The following is a 22,179-nucleotide window of genomic DNA, read 5'->3' as shown; positions in this document are numbered from 1 at the left end:
CGTTTCAATACCACTGCCTTTGAGAGGCAGCATTGACAAAAATTACAGCTATGATAAACTTAATAAAATGTTTACACTTAAGGTTACTTGGGAAATAAAAACAGCATGTGAAAATACGTATATTCTGGATCCTTTTTAGATACTGCTACTACTCAGTAGTACAATTGCAATTCAGGAAAAAGAGGAAATGTCGTAATGGAAAACTGCGCACAAATCCCAAATGTTCCATCAGAAATCATAAAATGAATGTTAAGTAAAACAGTAAGCACATATACATTCAATGTTGTAAAATGCTGTTTCACAAAGAGCGGGCAATTCTGGTGCAACCCCTTAGTGTGTGTGGGAATGCTGTTTGGTGAAACTCTCATACCTGATTAAGTTAATGTGATTATTGAAACCTCTGCTAAGGCTCCGGGCAGGCATTTGGTCCAACCAAAGCACAGGCTGGTCAGGGTCAGCTATCCTACAAAGACAAAAGACATCAACATTGGCACACATTTCAATCCATGTAATATTTCTAATAAAGCTTTATTCACAGACAGAACAATTTTAGGCAAAAACCAGAATTCAGAGATTACAGAAAAGAACTTTTCCCAAAACACTGGTTTTTTTTCTTATAAAAACCATACAACTCAAACATTTGATGTTTCTGGAGTTGAAACTGTTCGTTTTTATTTGCCTTAGCTGCAATGGATCCTATGGTCTCTCATAGCTTTGCTTCAACTGGAAAATGCTATACCCTTTTTTTCCCTCCTTTACAGAAGAAGAAAAATGGAGTATTTTCAGAAGTGCACTCCTTTTCTTTTATCAGAACTACACCATCCTTTTATCAGAACTTTTCTAGTTACACAGTGGCAGCTAGTGTTCATTTTCTTGTCCATGACTGCAGCCCTTTGGTTATCTGGAGCACTCATCATTATGACAACCAGTCCAGGCTTGCCTTCTGTGACCATTACCTTCTCCACTTCACAGCAATATCAAACATATCTCTCCACTGCATCAGCCTGGTCTTCCCATTCATCCGAACTTTGGAGTTTGCCCAAGTCCGCTGCACAGCTTGCATTACTTCTAGAGTGGCCAATCCCATTGCTGAGGTGAGGCACGAGGACAGAGGTACAAAAGAAACAGAAAACCAATTAGAGCTAAATACTCAGTGTTGCACAGACAGGAAAACTGAAGTGGGAAAGCAATGTATTTACAGGAATAGAATGGACAACATCAAAAAGTCTGGGAGATACTGATTTCCAATGCTCAGTTTGGTCAAGAAAATACTGACATAATAATTATTTTAAAGTTTCTATCTGATTTGAAAGAAACAGAGCATAAACCAAATTTGCAGATAGAAAAGATACAGCATTCAATTATCACACTGACTCCCCTGCCCCCTCTCAAGTTTACAGAACATTTTCAGTATACCTCTATGTATCCTTTTATTTGGAAGAAATCCTGGTGTCTCATACTGCATCATGGAACCCAGATGATCAGCTACACATATGAGCTCTTGCACATCAGGCTTATAGCTTTCAAAATTCTGAAATAACACATCTCTTACAGAGGAGAAAAACATGCATCAGACACAGTTTGGTTATAAAAGTCCTGAAAGCATTTGGCAAACAAATCTGTGTTTTACAAATCAATACCATTTGTGTGAGAAACACTTTAAAGGATAAAGAACACTCATTCCTCCTCCAGTCCACTGAACATACACATAGTATGTTGCAGTTACATGCAATATCTCAAATTAATTCAGTCTTACTGAATTCAATGGCAGACCCCCCCCATTTAAAATAAGCCTTAAAAATAAAAATTCTCACTTTATATGTGGCTGTAACCCTGGCTGTTCTTCATAATTTTCTATCAGAAAAGGAAGATTTTTGGCCCAGTGATCCTTGAAATTTCCAGGCAGATCTGTATCAGTATTATACTCTGTAAGAGGGGTATCCAAATGTGCATGCAAATACCTAGAATACTCTGAAGGAAAGAAATAAAATTAATACTGTTTGCATAATCAGTAAACTTATGCCAGTAACAGTAACCAGGTTATATGCTTGGCAGTTAAACAACATCACTTAAATAAGTCATTATTTTTAGATAATATCATTTTTCTATTAGCCAATTTCCAAGATAGAAATAAGTCTTTTTCAACCAAGTATCACAACAATCTACATTTATATAGAAATGTATATTCTATTTCTGGATCTAGTTTTTAACTGTATGAACAATAAGAATCAGTGTATCTATTTCTTAACATACATAGTCAACAGTGCTCATGAGAATGTACACTGTTTTCTCTAGAATGACCATAATTACAAGCAAGTTTGCACTTTTAGGATCTTTGAAGCATTTAAGAAAATTTTTTAAAAACCCCAAATAATTCCAACTTACCTCGGAGATATTTCACTTTCAGATATTCTGGGCTGGCCTTCTGACCTGGTAGAGGATCATTTAACATAACTTTGGTCTGAGCTTTTATGCCTTCATAAAACTGTCCCATTGCAACATGGCTGAGACCCTTCATGTACTGGCACACTTCATTGTATGGTTCTAGCTGAAGGCATCTCTAGGAGATTAAAGGAACAAAGCACCCATAAATCAAGAGACAGAAAGATTATCTTCAAATAATCCAACCTGTCTGGCCAGAAGACATGTGAAAAGATTTATTGATTATTAAGATCCACTTCCATCATAATTTTCTTTCAAATGCTGCTGAGCACTTAAATTGCTAGCAAATTTAAGTAAAAATATTTTCAGCTTTATAAAAGGGGAAAAAAACTGAAAACGCAAACCTTGCCAATGCAAATATGCCTTTGCATACTTTGCTCTAACAATATAGCTGGGTGAAATTAGGCAAAATATACTCCTGAAAATATTGCAAATTATTTTGGGTTAAGTATATAGGTATATATCTCTTCTGTCATTTCTCCCATTCATCTCTTCACTACTTCATGCATTAGTACACTTCTATGTTAGTCAGCTATTTACTGTATGTTAAACACACAGCAAATTCTTGTTTATGATTCAGAAATGAATGCTCCAATTCTTCTAGTAATTACATGTTTTTAGAAGAGCATCTCCATCTCAGAAGTTGAAGTACCTTTTCAATTACATCAGTATCTACAAACTGGGTTATAGAAGGGTTATATGTAATAATGCACGTAAAGTGTTCTCCTTGGGATAAGCACAGACTCATTTGGAAAGGGATCTTATTTCATTCCTTGTTTTAAGAATATGGGCATGCAAATAACATCTGCCTTTTTTTGTTCTGTCTCCAAAATAAGGCAATTATTTAATGCCAGTAGAGATAGGCAAGATTTTGGCAACATGAAAATTTCTGCAAGCACAATGAATCACAACATATGTTGAATTTTTTGGAAGAAAATACTCTAGAAAAATTAGATAAACATTGTAAGTTATTTTCAGCTGAAAATTACAGACTAGTACATTTTACCTTTTATCCAATATGAAAAAACTTTAAGTTTCAAGTCAAAGTATCAGCATGAACACAATTACCAGTTTAAAAAGAAAAATGAAATATTTCAGTTAGCACTTGGCTTTACAAACACATAAAACAGTTAAAGAAGCCACCTTAGTTTTAGCAAGATCACATTTTCAATTACAACTGTTAAGTTTTATCTTTTAAGACAGATTCAGAAAAGAATACTTCTAGTTCAAATGCACACACACTCAGAATGAAAAACTTTTAAATTTGTCCATTTTATTGCACTTGTTGAATACAAGACCTTGTTAAAACATGTAAATTTTGTGTTTACTTAGGGCCTGCTTACCTTAAAATTCTTTAGTGCTTCATCTAAGCTACCATGATGATAAAGCATCATTCCCTTGAGCTGTAATGTCTGAACATGATTTTGATTCAGCAGTAAAGCCTTCTGGAAGCTCTCTGTAGCAGCATCAAAGTTGCCAAGCTCTCTAGGTGATTCCAGAAGACGGAAAGTGAAAAATACAGAAGGCAACAGTGACAAAAAAAAAATTGTTAAAGGTGATTTTAAGGTGTCCAAAGGGGATATCATTGAAGAGAAACAAAGCACTAAAGGAAAATTTCTATAACAAAAGCAGTAATTTTGCAACCATTCTCTTGTGGCAATAAAAGAACAGCTGCACAGAGTTTGTTACTCCCAGAAATATGTACTCTGAAATACAACCCCACAAGACCACAGATCTTCAAAATCCTCAGCAGATATTAAAACTATAAAAACACATACCTAAGGTATTTCTTCAGAAACTAAAGTAAATAAAACTTCCACACAAAGCATTCTTGGAAAAAATTATCTTTAAGAGGACTTTTTAACTTTTAAAATACAAAAATGTTGTTAAAAATTTACCAACTACTTAAATGCTGAGTAAGAAGAATGCATATGGTGTTTGAAAACTGAAACTAACTAAAAATTTACTGACTGGAATTACTCCAATGTGCAGGACAGCTATACATTTCAGCAGACAGTAAAACAGTCACAGGAAACTGTCATGAGAAAATTAAAATAGTAATAGTATACAATTTAGTTTATCATAGCTTTTTAGTTCAGTAATTCAAAAAAGAGCAAGTCAAGAAAAACAAACAAGATTTACCAGTTTTAAATACATTTGCCAAGAAGAATTTTTAGCAGAATAGTGATTAACCCCAGCTCTTTAGTTTCAAATAAATCATGAACACCAAAGCCACTACGTTTGAAGCAGGATTTAATCAGCTATAGCTCATGTTGTATTAACCCTTTCTATCATTTTAAAATAATTTAGCATACTTAAAACACATCAAAGAGCTCCCAGAGACTAAATTAAAAATATAAAGCAAACATAGAAATTCTTTATATTGAACATATCCTGACATAGCCATACCAACTGCTGGAGCTACCAAATATCACATTTGGTTCTGCACAACTTTGTAATAAATGTGTAAAACTTAGAGTGCATTTTAAAGAACACAACCAGATGAAAAAATGACTTTACAACTACTTCTGAATATGAGTACCTGTAGGCTTGTCCGAGACTTTTATATGCATCTATGAAGTCTGCTTTCTGCTTCAGAGCTTCTTTGAAGGATTCAATGGCTTCCTACAGAAAGGGACCAACAGAAAAAAATTGTAACTTACTACATTCATTAAATTTCAGCATACTCAGTAGTTATTAGCTATGGAATTTACAGTTATATATCAAAAGCTTTGGAAGGAACAAACGAGGCATGAATTTATTACAAAATCTATAGAGTAAAAATTATTACATAATAAATGAAATACTGAAACATCCTTTACAGTACTGACAGATTTAGCTGAAATTCCTTTGTCTAATATGCAGTGGGAATGAGCAATTCTTTTAGCATTTTAATAGAGTTCAGAGATGAAATCCTTTCAGAGTTTGCTTTCAAGCACAGTCGGCTCCCAAAAGCAAAGCAGTCTCTCCTTACAGTCTTCTTTCTTCATTCATAATGCACCTCCTAAGTTTTGGAGGCCAAAAGACTCCTTCAAATCTGCACTCTGCCTTTAACTGTCTTATTGCATTCTTTGTTATTGTCTCAGTTGGAAACATTCTTTTTAGGGATTACAGAGTAAATGATCATCTTCACACAACAGTGTGTACTGTTGCTATCACTGCTATTGCTGCTGTAAGGAATACAATGTAATACAAACAAAAGCTAACAAAATAAACATGTGGTTAAAGAAATATTCCTCTTCAAAGAATCTAAGAAGTCAGCGTTTTAAACTAGAGTGGCTACACAAACTGGAATATTCAATACTGAGACTTAGAATTAAGGATGGAATAATCAACTACTTTATATTACTAAGGAATGCCTGGAAAGTATCTTGAAGTCTTCAATGCAATTAATTAGATGCTGTAAGTAAAGAATTACTGGTATCTTTAGTATTTAGAAATTCTTGTTTAGAAAAACTATCAAATATATTCTGAGCACTACAATGTGCACAAAAATACCCACTGAACAAAAATGCAGGACAATCACCTACAACTATAGAGAGGCTCATATCCTATAGATAAGTTTTAAAATCAAGATTATTATTCCAAAAACCAGTGATTCAAACAAATCTCTTTTCACTCAAAAATGAACACATCCACCCTCAACCCCCATCTTAAATTTTCAGCAAGCCTTATAAAACCTAACACATGGCATAGCTTTCCTTTAAAAGGCAGCCTGAATCTGCCTGGAAGCTAAGGTGTACCTGGGAATGAAAAACCACTCATTGATAACCTCTTAACAGGAACATCAGAGAGGGAAAATGCTTCCTTTGAGAAAAGAAACTGGGGAGAAGGATGTGGCAGTACAGAAATGTATTGACCTGTGTATCAGAAAGAAGAAAACTTTGCTTCTATTCTGCTAACTGAGACAGCGCTTATTTTTGCAACTTTCCAGTCAGCTTTTTCTTTTTGCCATCACTTTTTGGGGTCTCTGTTGCCTACAACAAAAATCAGAAATCCAGACTATTATTTGCGAGTGTCTCTTCTTACTGCAAGAAGACACAGACAATAAAAGTTCAATGACAGTCTGATGTTCCCACAGCATACATGAGACTGTGGAAAAAATACCTGCTGCTTGGGTACTAAAAAAGTGAGGAAGTGGACTGCAAAAAAAATAGAGATAAAAAAAATAGTGCTTGCCTACGAAAGATAGTGGGCTGAAACTCAAGAGTCCTGGGTTCCCTCCAGATTCTGCATACAACCCTTAATGAACCCCAAGCTGTTATCAGAGGTTAAAAAAAAAAGACAGCTTCCACTGTTGAATTCAGGAATCACACCATTGCATCTTAATTTTTCTAACTGAGTATTTCAGATAACTTGTCTAATTACTCTCTCCTCTGGAAAATGGCAGCAGGACCTCTAAATACTTTACAAAAAAGAAACAGGGGAATATTACTACACCTAAAACAGAGAGAAGTTTTGAGTTAAAAATGGTGAAAATTTAAAGACATGGGATGAACTTACTTCCCTGCTGATTTTAGAAACTGAAGGAGCAAGTATGTTCCCTCAAGTTAGATATCAGCCTTCCAGAAACAACATAGGATTGAAATAAACATGCATAAATGCAAGGCTTTATCAGCACTTTCCTTTATTACTCCCTAGCTCATTCAAGGAAGAGTTTAAAATTAATTTCTTCTTCATCCCTCTTCCCTTCCTAAAACTTAGGAATCTCTACTTAATTTTGAAATTTTTGAACATAATCATACAAATACTAGCAGAGGTGCTAAATACAAATATCTTTCAAAGCATTATTCTTAAACATGTCTGTTATCACTGACCTAATGAGATTCAACAAGACCTGCAGTATTTACAAATCATATCATGGAATCTTTTTGTTTTGCTTGCACTCTTTTACCTTAAAAATCTTCCTTATGTGAGAGAAAATAGATATATCAACACCAATGATATTTCTACTGTTTTATGGAAATAACTTCAAATAAAGGGTATTGTTCCACATGAACTATTGTTTAATATAGCTTTACCTTCAGAAGTCCTCTGTGAAAGAAGGTTAAGCCTTTATAAAGCATAGCTATAGGCTGATTTTTGTTCAGTTCCAGTGAGCGCTGAAAATCTTCATGAGCTGTTGCATAATCCTATGATAAAGAAGATTTCAGATGACACAGAAAACACCATACACATAAAGAGGAATACATACTTTTATTTCTATAAAAGTAAACTACAGAATTTTGTTTAATATATCAAGTCAGTCTCTGGGCTAAGCAGCAATGATTATCAACTACCAATCAGAACATCAAAGAATGCACAATATACTTCCAACATTTACAGGAAGTGCTATAAAAAACATGGTAAAGCAAATGGAAAAATAGCTGGAAGCAAACAGTGAAATCAGAAGAATCAAGCAGGAAATCAGCTATCTAGTATTCACACAATCTTTGAAGATAAAGTTACTTGTTCTACATTAAAGCTTTAAGAACACCACACACAGATCACATAGCAAAATGGGATGTTAGCATTTTCATAGGGATTTTTTGTTTATGTGAGAAGTGGTTTTTTTTAAGTATATAAAAGACTTACTGCCTTGGCCATAAGTATTTTCCTTCTTAGACTGGTGTTTATCAATTCTAATTAATTGCAGGTTATAAATCAAGTCAAAGTCTTTATCTACTTCCTACTCCTGAAACACAAAAGTATCTGAGGTGTGCATGCAAGGTACTTGTCCTCTGATTCTCAGCATTAAATAGATTTGCAAATGAAATACTTAGTGAATACTCCTGAACTGTCAGAAAGCAGCTACAGAAGAATCAGGGCTTTTGTAATTAGATTGGTTTGGGTTTTTTAACTAAATAGGAAAGAAGTTCTAGAACAAAATTAAGAACTAGAACAGAAGTCAACAAAATCATGAACAACATCCCAAACAAACAAAGCCAAAGAGAATCCCCAAACTCCACTAACCTCAGATATGAAGTAAAGGGTACCTCTGTGCCTGTAGAGCCTTGCTGATGGTTGTAGCTGAATAGCTTTGGTGAGATCTGATAATGCTTCACTGATTCGTCCTAGTGGGGACAATATCTAAGAGTACAAAACCAAAACACAGTTTAGAGCAGACAGACTGAATGGACTTCTTTTAGAAATAGAAGATTATTCTTTTCCATGTTCAGCTTCAACAGAGTAATTGTACTTGCTAGAATAGGCTAGAAAGTTCCACTATAAATTTCAGTAATTATGGCTTTTAAACTCCTATGAAAGAATAAATCTGGAAGAATTTTTCTCAAAACTATCAACGTACGTGAACATCACTGCATTCAGAGAAACCTTGTATTCAAAACTAAAAACAAATCAGTCAAAGCAAAATACTCAATTTCAAGCCATTTCAACATATTTAAATGAAAATGTAATTAAAGTATCCTCCTAAGCCTAATTTGAAAAAAGCATTCCCCCAATCAAAAATGGTCCATTTCCAATTATTCAAACGCCCTTCACATTTTTAGATCGAGGTCAACAAATGTGCTAAGAGATCACAAAAAACATTTAAACTCTGAATATTATGGCAGCTATCATTATACAGGATGCTGACTTTAATATTTATACTTTTGGTTTGTCTACAAAGCTGCTTCTTAACATCTTAGCATTTTCTGTAATGCAGTTAGCAAAACAAAACTTGATTTTTAAAATAAAAAATATATGTGGGTTGGAATGACTTTTAAATTACATGCACAAATATAAACTCAGAACATTCAATTTAAAAAAAAATTGGTGTTTTAACAACTAGTATTCACTGTAGATTTACTAAGGTGACAAAAGGTGCAAACAGTAAGGTTCAAGTGATATTTTGATTAATTTTATAAAAAAAACTTAAACACAAATGTTCTTGTTATAAAGTATGTCAAAATTTGAACACTTCCACATAATATATGCCATTCCATTGGCTAGAGTAACTCTATATGGTCTATGTCTTATTTTAAAAGTAAATATTCCACAAATTACACTGTTTGAGAGGAAATGCGTATATTTTAAAAGAAAGGAGAACAGAACACCAAGCTTTAGCCATTAAATCAATTAAGATATAATTAGAAACATGGTATAATTGCAACTTCTCCAAAAGTCTGAAATGACACAAAAGATGCTCACTTCTGCTCGCTGTTCAAATACTTCAGGATGATCTGGTTCTAGACTAATCACCCTACTGAGCTCAAACAGAGCAAGTTCAGCATTTTTCATATCCTGAAAAGGAGAAAAATAAACAAGGTGAACAACTGTGCATACTTAGACTAATATACTCTCAAGATGAAGGACAACTAGAGTGGCTAAGTGTCTGAAAGTGTAACAGTTGATACTATGATACTAAAAGCTCTTCACACCTTTGCTAAAAACATCAAGATGCATTATTCTGCAAATAGCTGGAAAAAAACTACATCTTCTACAAACAACGAAACTAAACTTTGTTTAGTTTCAGCTTTGTGTTGTACCTCTAATAATTTATTAATATAACTCTGTGAATAAATATTAGATTTATAGCTCCAGAGGTACCTTGCTTGGCAGCAAAGCTGGTTCAAGCTCCCACATGAATTCCAACACACAGGAACATTCATACCCACCAGTGTTGTCATCAGCACTGTCTGCAAATTAAGCCAAGTAGTACTGATAAATGGGGTGATGCCAACAGCATCCTGCTTATCTAAAATTTTAAACTGTCCTCAATTAAGTAGTTAATCAATAGGATGGAAGTAGTTACTTCATTGGAAAAAAATTCGAAGTAATTATACAGCACATTCTAGATTAGATTCCATTGATCTTTTTCTTTTTTCTCAAAGCAAAGAAATTTTGTGCTTAATATCATCTTTGTGTCTTGAAGGTGTCACTCAAGAACTTTTACAAAGTGAAGCTGTATCAACACCTAGCTAAACTGAGAAAACAAACTCACACTGATGTTAAAAACAAGCAAGTATGAGGGACCTCAAGCTCTTGACAGTACCCCTGGATAATTAAACACTCTGAAAAAAAAAATTTTCAAGGAGTTATTAAATTATTCATTCTTCTAGAACTCTAGCAACTATTCAACCGGCCACAAATTCCTACAGTCTACTCATAAATTTCTCTCGGCTCAAGAAGTTATTTGAGCAGTAAGTATTGCAACCAAGTAATTTAACTTTGATTATTTCACAAATTCAAAGTGGTATACTTATCAAGAGGCATAAGCAATCAAAAAGCAATGTGAAGTCCACTGTATTGGATGAGCTGACAATGCTTCTAGGCTGCAAAAGACTTTTTCATTTCCAAATACAGCTGAGGTATGGAGATGAATTCAGTGGGACTTCATAAATCTTCTCTCAGAGGCAAAATACTGCCTGTTATCTTAATAGGCAACTCTTTCAAGAAGCTGTGGCTCACAGCCTTACTATCTACCACTCACAACAGTGCCTAATCTCCTCCTTTGGCACACTTACGTTGTGCAGCTTTACTTCCACAGTCTCACAAAGCAAACACACCCATGGCTTGAGCAGTATGATCTGCCGGATCCCTCTATGTTACACAGTGCACCAGCCAAGGGACAGACTCCTCATGGAAGTAGAGCAGCACAAAGACTTTGGGGTGTACTTAACACGTTCTCACCAGTCTAGTTATTCCTGTTACAGGCTTTCTTATAGTTCAGACTCAAATAATTCAGTTGGGTATTAATTTAAAAAATTATCTACTCACATGTAGTCCTTTTTTTCCGTATGCTATCCCTCGTCCATAAATTGCACTAACCAGCTCTGGTTCTTCCTGTTAAACAAATAAAATATTAATTTGTGGTGTGGGTTTTTTGGTTTCTTCAATATGTGTTTGATTTTAGCTGATCTAAAGTAGTAAGCAATGAACAATCACAGCTGCCAGGCTAAGAAATTTATTGTATTACAGTCCATACTTTCATATGCTCACAACTTCCAATTCAATTTAATGGAATTGTTCTGGAGTATTTGTCTGATAAAAAAGCCAAACAGAGAGCAGTTATCCTGCCACCTACCAGAAACTATTACCCTGTGTACATTAGACTAGATTACAATACACAATATTCATTAGAATACTCTGTTACCCAATGCAATACTTGTAAACTTACAATTATGGTAATTATGCTTACTTACAATTATGGTAATTATGCAACTTCTTCTGTCTCATGTCACGGAACTGATAAGATACATAAAATTTGGCCACTCAAAGCTTATTTTGCATGCAATTTAAATTTGAGATGTAAAATTTGGGAGCAAGATATTATGACATCCTGATGAAATTTATATTCAGACAGCAACTAAAAACAGAGGTATTCTACTAAAATAGTTCTGTAAAATTCAAACCAACTTTCCTTGAGTTAGATTTAATTTTGTGACTTTCCTACTTGGGCACTTAGACAGGATGCACCCTACATAGTAAATCTACTTCTTGTTTGATGCCATTTACTCCAACCACAGTTTCCCATACAAATTTCAAGAACTACATAGCAAAACTGTTTTGTTTCAACACAACAATGCCGATACAGTGAAGTTTGCCTGAAAACCAGTCAGGAATCACCATCTTCACACCTGCAAGGAAAACAGCTGTCCTACAAAGTTTGTAGCACAGGCCTGGTCTTTTTTAATTGGGACATCTGCCAAGAAACAAACTGTTTCCTAAGAAACAAACTGTTTCCTAAGAAACAAACTGCTGTGGACAAAACAACAGAGTAAGTGACATATCAGTGCAGGCAGCTTGCCAGACTCCAGCTGATTCCAAGTTTACGCTTGGCTACATCAACAGTAGGTAGCTTCCTACTCTTAATACTATGGCTAAGAAAGTCTGTTTAATTCAGTTAAATGTTTTAATGCTCACTTTATATGTATTTGAAATTGCCTTGTGGAAAACTGAATGAACAATCATGATTACTTCACAGCCTTTCAGGCCTACCATAAGCATGATATGAAAGCATACTTTAAACTGAAATGTGGACACTGCAGAAGTACTCTAACACATAAACGCCTCTCCCAGTATCTTTCTGAGGTTGGTATATCTTGCTAATCTTCACCTGTATTATGTTTCCTTCTAAATAAAAACAGGAAACAATACGTAAATCCAGTGGTTTTCAAAGCAGGATTTCTCATTAGGGTAAAAAAAAAATCTTCCCATTAAAACAAATCAAAGACAGATACCACTAAAAACCTGTATCAACCACATAAAAATAATAGCACACAAAAACCCCAAACATTCTTGTCCTCAGATAAATTCCCTGGAATAATTCCATTAAATTGCCACACTTCCACTCAATTTAAGAACAAGCCATATGACACTTAAAAGAAATACATGCCATTATTTGCAGTATTGCTTTCAGATTGCATTTGTGTACTTTAAACAGTTTAAATGAAAAAGTATGTCCATGCTTCTGGATGTTCCCAGGTTTTTAGCCATAAAAATGAAGTATTTTAAAATCATCTTTAGTTGAAGCTTATAAATTGTTGGGGCGGATTTTGTTTTAAATGTGACTACCTCCTATTTAACTGCAGAAGATTCTGAATTCTTTATTTTGGTCAGGAAAAACACTCATAATATAAGTATTAGTTATGTTTTATTTATATATTAAACTGATTAAATTCTTATCATTGAAAAAGGATAAAGGCAGCATACAAAATCATTTATCATTGTGAAAGCAATGTGTTACTTGCCACTTGCAATAAATTATCTCTGTCAGGGCTTTTTCTCTCATGTTATTGGCACCATGCTGTCACCCAAAAAAGTCTACTTTAAAATACCTCATCCTACACAACAAGCAGACAATCTAAGAGACTTGAGCTCTGCAGAGGTCAGGCCTCTGAAAAAACGTGCTTTTTTGGTCAAAGTGCCATAAAAACTTTATGCCTACAGATGAGAAAAATACTCACCAAATAACCAAGATACTGATCACCCAGTTCTAACAGAATGCTTATGTTTGGATGGAAAAGAAAATGAACAAACAGTAGAATAATTACTCTCATTTAAAAATACTTAATTTAATATTTGTTTTATTAAAAGCCATATGTGGCAATGGATATTTTCATTAAGTTATTTTTTGGGGTCCAAGCAGGAAACTTACCTGCAGCATTGTTGAAAAATGTCGTATAGCTTCATCATACAAGCCGTTGCCAATCAACACGTAAGCAATTGCTAACAAAACATTAAAAATGTAAACAAAACAGAAAAAAATTCGACTTTTTAAAGCTATTAAATACTACCAAATTGTAAAATGTTTAAATTCCTACATTGCAGCGATGATTACTTTAATCAGAGGATTCCTGAATGGCCACCAAAATGACATCACTTCCCTCAGCCATTACCTAGCATTCATGGATTACTCAGTTCATACTGTGCTCTTTAGAGCTCTTTTGGGGTTTTGTGATCTGCCTGTGGGCTTTTTCTCTCCTGCTTACAAGTCGTTTAGGAAAGAGCCCATGTTTGCTTCTCAAATACTTAGGATCAGAAAAGGTACTATGATCCCAATACAATAGTCCTGGATGCTTTCTCAATTACAAGTGCCACCTGGCTATCACTAACTTTTCTTTGACAATTTGATTAGGGAACTTCTACTTGTTTGTACACATATTGATAAACTTTATTAGTTCACAGTAAGGTTTTCCTTCATTTGAATTACCTAGAAATACCTCAACTAAACTGATTTCATTATTTATAAAACTGAAAAACAACTGAATCCTCAGCTATGTTATAATTATGAAAAGCTTTCAAGTTCTTGTGCATCCCCCATTTTGAAGCAGAAGCCAAGTGTTTGAAAAAGAAACAGACCATTAGAAATACGTTCCTGTAATCCCCACAAGATATAAAAATACAGTCAAATCACAAGACTGGAAAGCTGTAGATTTGCTTGCATGACTGAAGTTCAGTTCTGACAGCTGAATATCTCAAGATTGCTTCATTTTGCATGTTTTAATCTCTCACAATTCTTAACTCTGAACTAAGCTCTGTCTACACTGCCAACAAAACCTTGAAGACCACAGCTATGAAAGTTAGAGAGAACTTTCCCCCAGGCAGTTTGTTCAAACGCCTGGCAGTGGAACTACGAGCAGATTTCACCTTTCCCCACTTACAAGGAATTTAACAACAGAAGAGGCACCTCTTAGCTTAATTATTTATTCAAACATGAGAAGAGACAAGTAAGTCATTTAAAGCAAAGGCATTATTAATAGGACACGGACACTTATCTTTCAGGCAGGCAGAGCCACATTGTTTTGGCAGTGCTGCTAAGCACAGTTCATTAAAAAGGAAAACAGTTACATGAAAAAGAAATAAGAAGTGTATTTAATCCAGAGCTTGTCTCATACTTGGAGCACTTCTATTATGAAGAAGGAGATATTTGTGTGCAATATAGGCTTTCTCCTCAATACATAAAAAGCTTCACTTGGCACAAATACAAAGTATTACCAAAAAAGGGAAAAAAATGGCCAGGGGGAAGGACAGGATGAAGAGCTCTTGAATTTTCCTCATTTCATTCTTCTTCAAGACTATACAGCTATTACTATCATCTTTAGGGCTCCAATCCCAGAACACAGAAGAAGTGGAACATAAAATAAAGTCAACTCAACCATTCCAGTGTTAAGAAAAAATGTGGAGGACGCAAGATAACCAAGACTTATATTGTCACTCAGTTGCCTTACTGATAACAACTGTATTTAGTTTATACAAGACACTTGGCAAAATGCCACACTGAACTGTGAACTGTCTGCAAAACTCTGGTAAGTGGCTGACAGCTAGTACCTGATACTGTACCAACTTCTTTTTAAACAGTATCTTTTTGATTTTTTAATCTTTAATATTACAAAACTACAAGTACTTCATTATGAAAAAAATCCAATGGTTAACAATGGCCCATTAGCCAAAGTATTTCAGTCCCCACATTCCTTCAGAGGGTCCCATGCATTCTGTGTTACTTCTCCTACATGCCAAAACACGAGGAAAGATCTACCAGCATAGTATTCCAAGTCTACACAACAGACACTAGAAGTATCAGATATTTTCATCTGAATAGAAGTTTGGTATTCTTTGCAGGATCCTATGAACATAGCTAGCTAGTCTAGGAATATAAAAAAAGATTAAGCCCCCAGGGTTCCTGGATAAATTCAGGAAGATAGAAACTATGTAAAAAAACCCAACTTTCTTAATTATTTTAAATTCATTAGAGGGGATTAAAATCTCTCTTTGCTCTTATACAAAATATGCTCTGCTGTCTTCCTTGACACACATCCTCAACAATCTCTTTGCTGCCTCGTAATACCTCTATTTGAAGAACCAGCGCAACTCTGGTTTTGAGTCCCTTGAGGAAAGTATTTTCTATTCACTTATTAGAAATGCCCCTATTTCTTTGTGCTGAGTGTGCCTTGAAAAAACTTCAAGTAGCAGCTTAGGACATAATTCAGAAAGTCTTCCTGCTGCATATAAATTTTGATGAGAGGAGTGGGGAGACAGGAAACAGATCCAAGATCTATGCTTCATAGAAAGCATATTGCATTGATTGCATTTTCTGGATGTTTGAACAGTTTTAGTCATCAATGATCACAGAAAAATGGAAACAGGAAGTAGCTGAGCATATTAAAAAGGACTTAATCAGAATTCTTTTTGATCATCTGCTTAAGCAGACATGGTGAATAATTCTAGTGAAGAAAGCAGGAAAGGTTTTTAGCAACAGAGATAAGTATATGCTTTATATGACCAGAGAAAACTTGCTGTATTTACAACTTATTAAGATCAATTTGAAGTTAATGCATCACTTCAATCATCATTTTTCAAAACATTTAGTGCTAATCAATAGCACATCATTCACCTGCACAAACCTTATATGAAACATCTTACCCAGTTCTTCATTTGTGTTGTCATTATCAGTAGCAAATGGAAATCGTTTCTGCTCGGCAAGCAACTTTGCTTGACTCTGTAAAACATCATATTTTCAAGTGTTCAGCAAACAACAACACAGAATTTAACAGAAAATCCATGTCTTAAATCCTTAAGAGAATGCCTTAAAACACAAAGGTAAAACTAATATGATTTCACTAAGGTAACTGAAATCAAGTTCATTCCTAGTCTTCCACAGGGAGAAAAGCTTCTCTTCAGTCAGATGCTGCTGTTTTCTGCTCTAACATAAGCGTAACCAAACCTCAGAAAGAACACTGTCAGCATTTTACCAGGGACTGAATTGCTTTTGCTTAAGGTGAAGTTTTCTGGCCTTTTTAAGATGCCTTACTTCTTATGAAAGTTTATACTGTTTGCCCTATAGTTATTCCTTTGTCTCCTGCAAGGGAAGAGTACTGCAGAAGAGTAAAACGCTGAAAATAAACACTGAAAAGAGCAACACTCCACCAATATAGAAAAGCTAAGCTTCACAATGCCATACTAAAAAGGCTGTCCTTTCAACAATGACATTCTATCAGTTCTACACTTTGTTCAAACTGTAGTCTTATCTAAGATGTCTGTTCCCTAAATAATGCATCTATAGAAACCAATAGTGTCAAAGACAAGCCCCTCAGAAATGTAGAAATATTCTATTTATTTCCACAAATACTTTTCATAGACAGCTGCAAGCCTACCAGAGTAGTTTATGTTAGAAAAATACAAAATGGTCATTTAAATCAATAGGTCTTTCAAACTGTTTTAGGAAACAAGAAGAGGGAAAAGTAACATCTCTCTCCATTCAGTTATCTTCTTTCAATTCAACTAAACAGCTTGTTTCCACTACTGTTCTCCTTTAAGGTTGCTTTGCCTGTCCAATCAAAAGTAGTCACACCAACTGTGTCCACGACACAGACATTTCATTTACCTAAAAAGTGCAAAAGTTAAATGGCCAGATTCCATTGCACAGTTTTTGCCCTGTGTGTCTAATAATGAGGAGAACATTTGGTCTGCTCTAAGAAATTAAGTGTTTTGGAAAGCAAGAATGATTAGCAAATGGATTTTGCAAACCTTTTATTTTTGACTGCAATTAAAGGCGGCGATGTATGAGCTGTACATTACACTGTACCACTGAAAATTGTTACTCTGCCTATATCTGCACCTCTGCACTAACAGAGTGTGGCAGTTATTTCCCTTCTAGAGAAAAACCACTAATAAAACAGCACAAAAATGAGCAGGGTACAACAGATATAACAATAAGAAAACTAAATCTACATTGCAATCCATGTGCATTTACAAACACAATGTTTTCATATCACCAATGGCCTTCAGGCAATATTCAGAAAATTACCTTTAACACTTAACTCCAGAAAACATTATTCTTCTATAATTGTCTTAATATTAGAAAAAACATTTTTACTGAAGGACAATCTCTTCCTTGATGGATTTACAAAAACAGATCTACACATCTTTCTCTGCAGACAAAGATATAGCCAGATTCCACACTGGTATTGGAAAATAAGCCCTGAGCAGAAGAATCTCAAAATACATTAGAATAATTTCCTATGGATTACTGAGCTGCATGTGACAGCAGGAGAAGTACCACTACCTCATCTGTTTTTTCATTACAGAGTAACAGAACCGTTGGGGTGGCAGAGAAAGTGGTTTCACACCTCAACAAACTGAATTCAGGTAAAGGTTAAACATCCTGCAACTCTACAAACAAAAAATGTGAGTCATTCTGTCTGCAAGGAACAGGAGAATTTTCATCATAGCATCATGTCCCAACAGGTTTAATTCTTGCTCTCTTGAAAACAACTGTTTTGGTTTTTTTTTACAGGGAAATTTCTTTCTAACAAATATACATTTCACTGTGTTAGAAAGAATTGCTGGTACTGTTGGACAAGACTAGAAATATCTTCTGACCAATATATGATGAAGTCTAAGGAGAACATTCAAGTTAAACAATTGGCTTAGTGGATTTGCAGTATAGTAGTTTTAATTCCAAGAGCCACCTTTGGAGAAGTTGCTTCCAGTTAAAATATTGCTTACACACTCCCCCAGTTTATTCATACTTAAGCCTTTTGGGCAGCTATGCCTACTGATTAATAGATCTATTTGCATTTATTTCCCTCAACTTCATTCTAATTAGTTATGCAACTGAAGTGATCTGCACCTTCAACAATCTAGTAAAATTATTTTGTACACTATATTCTTGATAACATACCAGAATTTTTTCTGTATTCAAGGAAAGTATAGATTCACAGGACGAAGATCCTCCTATGTCACAATCCGATTCATGGAAGTGCAAAAATGATGAATCTGGGAGAAGAGAGAGAAAATACTTTTAGGAACTCATAGAGTTATGTATATGTTCTATTATCATGTCTCACATTTCCTCATGTTTGGCTGAACAGCTTCCCCACAGGACATCCCACAGGGCAGAACTTTCATGAAGCGCTCTCTGCCCATAGCAATACACCCACAGAGCCAGGGAAGCAATAGCTGACATGAAAGCTTCATCTAATTAGTTTTATCCCTACTTATGTTTATGGTTCTGGTTATAAATAGATTAATATAAAGAGGTGCTAAAAAAATGGGGCAGAGGTGAAAAAGGAGGAAGCTGGAAGCAAATAACAAGGGCTCGGGGTAGGCATGTCTTCTTTCAGCATTATGATTCCATTCTCTCATCCAAAAAGGAGCATACAGAATTCATTCCAATCCCAGAGAGGGAAATAAATGGAATGGACCACAAAGACGTAGGGGAAAAGCTGCAGAAAACCGAGGTATAAGGACTGCAAAAAGCAGTCAGAATAATGAACTGTAATTGACCAAACACATACAAAGGTAAGCTACTAAGAATGTAATTTCAAAAAGTCTAAGGCTGATTCATTTCTCCTAAAAGTCAAACACAGCTTTTTGGCATAGCAGAGAAACAGTTTAAGATATCAAACAAGATACAGAAACCACTACTTCCTCTACATGATGCTTTTAATTGTTATTCCAATAGAATTGTTAACTTTCAAATCTTTGGAACCTAGAGCTTCTATCACCCTTAAATATTTCAAGAATAAACAAGAAAAAGCAAATATACAGCATTATCTCCTTGAAACCATGTCACAAATACCAAATTTTATCATCTTCCTTGATGTTTGTAAATCTAAACTTGATGCTAAGTTTGAAAGGCTGGGGGCAGGGTGTGCTCTTATATTTTGACTTCTTAAGGATTGTAGTTAATTAATTCTCTATCTCTCATAAACACAGAGCTAAAAAAGAAAAAGAAACAGTCTTCTTGTAAAGAGAAATAAAGGAAGCATCTAAAATCATTCCCTGTAAATAGGAACTTGGATCTACGTTGAGCCATAAATGATAACCAGTGGGAGAAGTTTTACAACAAAAGCAAGGGTGGTAAAAAGCGTAAGTTCAAAGTTTAAAGTCAGTCCTGTGAGAACAGTGGCAAACCACTCCTAGTTTCCAAAAGGAGCTCTGCCAGCATGAGGTTTCATCACTGCCCTTTGTTCTTCACATTGGTCAAACACTCCTGTGCTACGCCAGCGTTATTAACACATTACTTGTTCCTGTTGGTGCTTGTGATTCAGTAACTTCAGAGTTTTGGCTGCAGACTCAACAAGAAACTTTTGCTTCAGACATCAAAACAAAGAGGCACAGGCATGGCCTACCTCTGGAATAATTTTCTTCACAACAGCAAGGATTTACTGAAATAATTTTTTGTAAGGTGGTAGGGAATAAGACAGCCAAGCCACAAGCTTGATACAAGCTACAACTCCCTCAAATCTCGCAGTTCTTGGGGCAACCAACTGCTTTACTCATATGGAGAAATGGATCTGCCTTTGTCTGCAAGTCAGCCACAATCAAAACTGAACCACATTAACAACTTCATGAAAATGAAGTTTTCTTCATTTTCAGAAACACCAACCAGAGAAAGTACTTTGGACCTTTTAGTAGGCTACAGGGAAAACTATTTGAGACCAAAAAAAATCTCAGCTTCTGTGCAAGTTGAACTAAAACAAAGACCAAGAGCTCAAGGGAATTAATTTTTCAATTGGCAATTCATTTAGTCCTAGCATGTAAACAGCAAGGAGTGAATTGGTATACAGCTATTTGAAAGTAAGTAAGTTGTTCTGTAAGTAAGGCCTATCTTACTACCAGTGCATGCAAGGTACCTGGGATACCTGATGATTCAAGCAGAACTCTTTGTACCAATCCTAGTTACACTGGTTTCTTTAAAACAACATCCGCTGTTACATCAAAATCTAATCTTCCAATTCCACCTCTAAAGGAGTGCCTTGAGTCAATCATTCATGTCAGGTCTAGTAACAGATGTAATCAAGTACTTTGCCATTTATTAACTTGTAGGGTATACAGATTTTTATCTCAACACTCGGTGAAAGTCTTCTTGTTTTATGCTTAACCCTGAATAATTTCTAGCAACAGTTACCTGAGATAACTTTCAAGATCTGGTTTCACCTTGAGGTACTATGGCTCTCAGCCATTGTAGCCACACACACACACACACAAAAAGGTCATAAAAACTAACCAAAGAACTTTATAATGTGAAGACAAAAGCACATACAGAAGGGAGGGGAGAAAGCAAAAATCCAGGCGCAGGAAGCTCATAAGAAGGTATTTCCACGAAGTCTATTATTCAAGTGGATTACATTAATTTTATATTAGTTGTTAGGGACCACAAGAATTGCTGATATGAGCACAGGCTTTACAAAATAAAGGGCAGGAAAAACAATCACAAAACCATACTGACAGCTAAGATGTCATGACACATCACCGGTTATTCTCTTATACATAATTTAGTATCACATTCCAAGCAACTGATAGACCTTTTTCTTCATCTGCATTGGGTGCACACTGCGATTCAGACTGGCATCTGTGTATGGCTCAATTCACTCCATGCTCAAGATCAACAATCACAACACATTAAACCACATGATCCAGATACAAAAGATATTCAAGCAGATAAAAATAGTTTTAACTATGCCTGTATTACAAGACATCAATTAACTTGAAAAATAGCAGAAGATCTGCTACCCAAACTTGGCACTCCTAAGAGAAGCATCCAGGTCACCAGTAAATAGATATAACTGTAACCACATCTCACTCACTGAAACACGGAACTGATATGGTTGGAAGAGACCTGTGGAGACCATCCAGTCCAACCCTCCTGCAGGATCACCTCAAGCAGGTGACACAAGAACACATTCAGGTAGGTTTTGAATGTCTCCAGAGAGAGAAAACCTGCAAGCTCCTTGGGCAGCGTGTTCCAAGTGCTCTGACACCCTCATACAAAGTAGCTCTTCCCCAAGTTGAACTGGAACTTGTATTTTAGTTTGTGCTCACTGCTCCTCATCCTGTCTCTGGGCTTCACTAAGAAGTCTGGCACCATACTCTTGACACCTTCGTGTGATTCCCTCTCAGTCTTCTTTCCTTTATACTAAGCAGGCCCAGCTCCCACAGTCTCTCTCTTCGTGAGAGACGCTCCAATCCCCTGGACCCTCTCCGGCAGCTCCTTGTACTAAGAAACTCAGTAATACAAGCACGGAGTACAGGCGTATCCCCATACTACTGAGCTCAGGAATGAAAAAGCAGCAGAGTCCAGCTGCCGGGCTCGAGAGGTGAATGGGCAGCAGGGATCCTGCCGTGTGGTACCCAAGGTCTGCCCGTCCCAGGGATGAGAGGTATTCCCGGGCTCGCTGCCGCCACAGCCCCTGTGGCTCCGCGCCACACGCCGGCACGGCGGGCTCGGCGCTGCCGCTCACCCTCGGGCAGCCTCGCCGTGAGCCAGCCGAGGGCAGCGGCGGCACAGCCCGGGGGCCGCCGGCACCCCGC

The 22,179-nt window shown here is 35.8% G+C and overlaps 1 protein-coding gene across 3 annotated transcripts in view; it reads right to left on the bottom strand.

The window, feature by feature from the left end:
• TTC13 (tetratricopeptide repeat domain 13) overlaps positions 1 to 22,179 on the bottom strand; it is a 38,858-nt gene that overhangs the window by 16,362 nt on the left and 317 nt on the right. For 2 of the 3 annotated variants that reach the window (XM_071431463.1, XM_071431470.1), the window contains exons 2-15: positions 18,545 to 18,639; positions 16,285 to 16,360; positions 13,520 to 13,590; positions 11,140 to 11,205; positions 9,571 to 9,663; positions 8,395 to 8,511; positions 7,464 to 7,574; positions 4,985 to 5,067; positions 3,786 to 3,927; positions 2,386 to 2,560; positions 1,815 to 1,971; positions 1,417 to 1,547; positions 957 to 1,089; positions 371 to 463 (exon numbers count right to left, since the gene is read on the bottom strand). In XM_071431463.1, coding sequence (XP_071287564.1) covers positions 371 to 463; positions 957 to 1,089; positions 1,417 to 1,547; positions 1,815 to 1,971; positions 2,386 to 2,560; positions 3,786 to 3,927; positions 4,985 to 5,067; positions 7,464 to 7,574; positions 8,395 to 8,511; positions 9,571 to 9,663; positions 11,140 to 11,205; positions 13,520 to 13,590; positions 16,285 to 16,360; positions 18,545 to 18,639 — 1,543 coding nt within the window. Of the gene's footprint in view, positions 1 to 370; positions 464 to 956; positions 1,090 to 1,416; positions 1,548 to 1,814; positions 1,972 to 2,385; positions 2,561 to 3,785; positions 3,928 to 4,984; positions 5,068 to 7,463; positions 7,575 to 8,394; positions 8,512 to 9,570; positions 9,664 to 11,139; positions 11,206 to 13,328; positions 13,476 to 13,519; positions 13,591 to 16,284; positions 16,361 to 18,544; positions 18,640 to 22,179 lie in introns of those variants that run through there. The other variant, XM_071431480.1, reaches the window with a different exon arrangement.

The sequence above is a fragment of the Agelaius tricolor genome, unplaced genomic scaffold (genome assembly GCF_023055355.1).
Source record: "Agelaius tricolor isolate 1412-34295 unplaced genomic scaffold, bAgeTri1.0.p SCAF_1, whole genome shotgun sequence".
Lineage (NCBI taxonomy): Eukaryota > Metazoa > Chordata > Aves > Passeriformes > Icteridae > Agelaius > Agelaius tricolor.
This window is presented reverse-complemented; position numbering and strand designations above follow the sequence as displayed.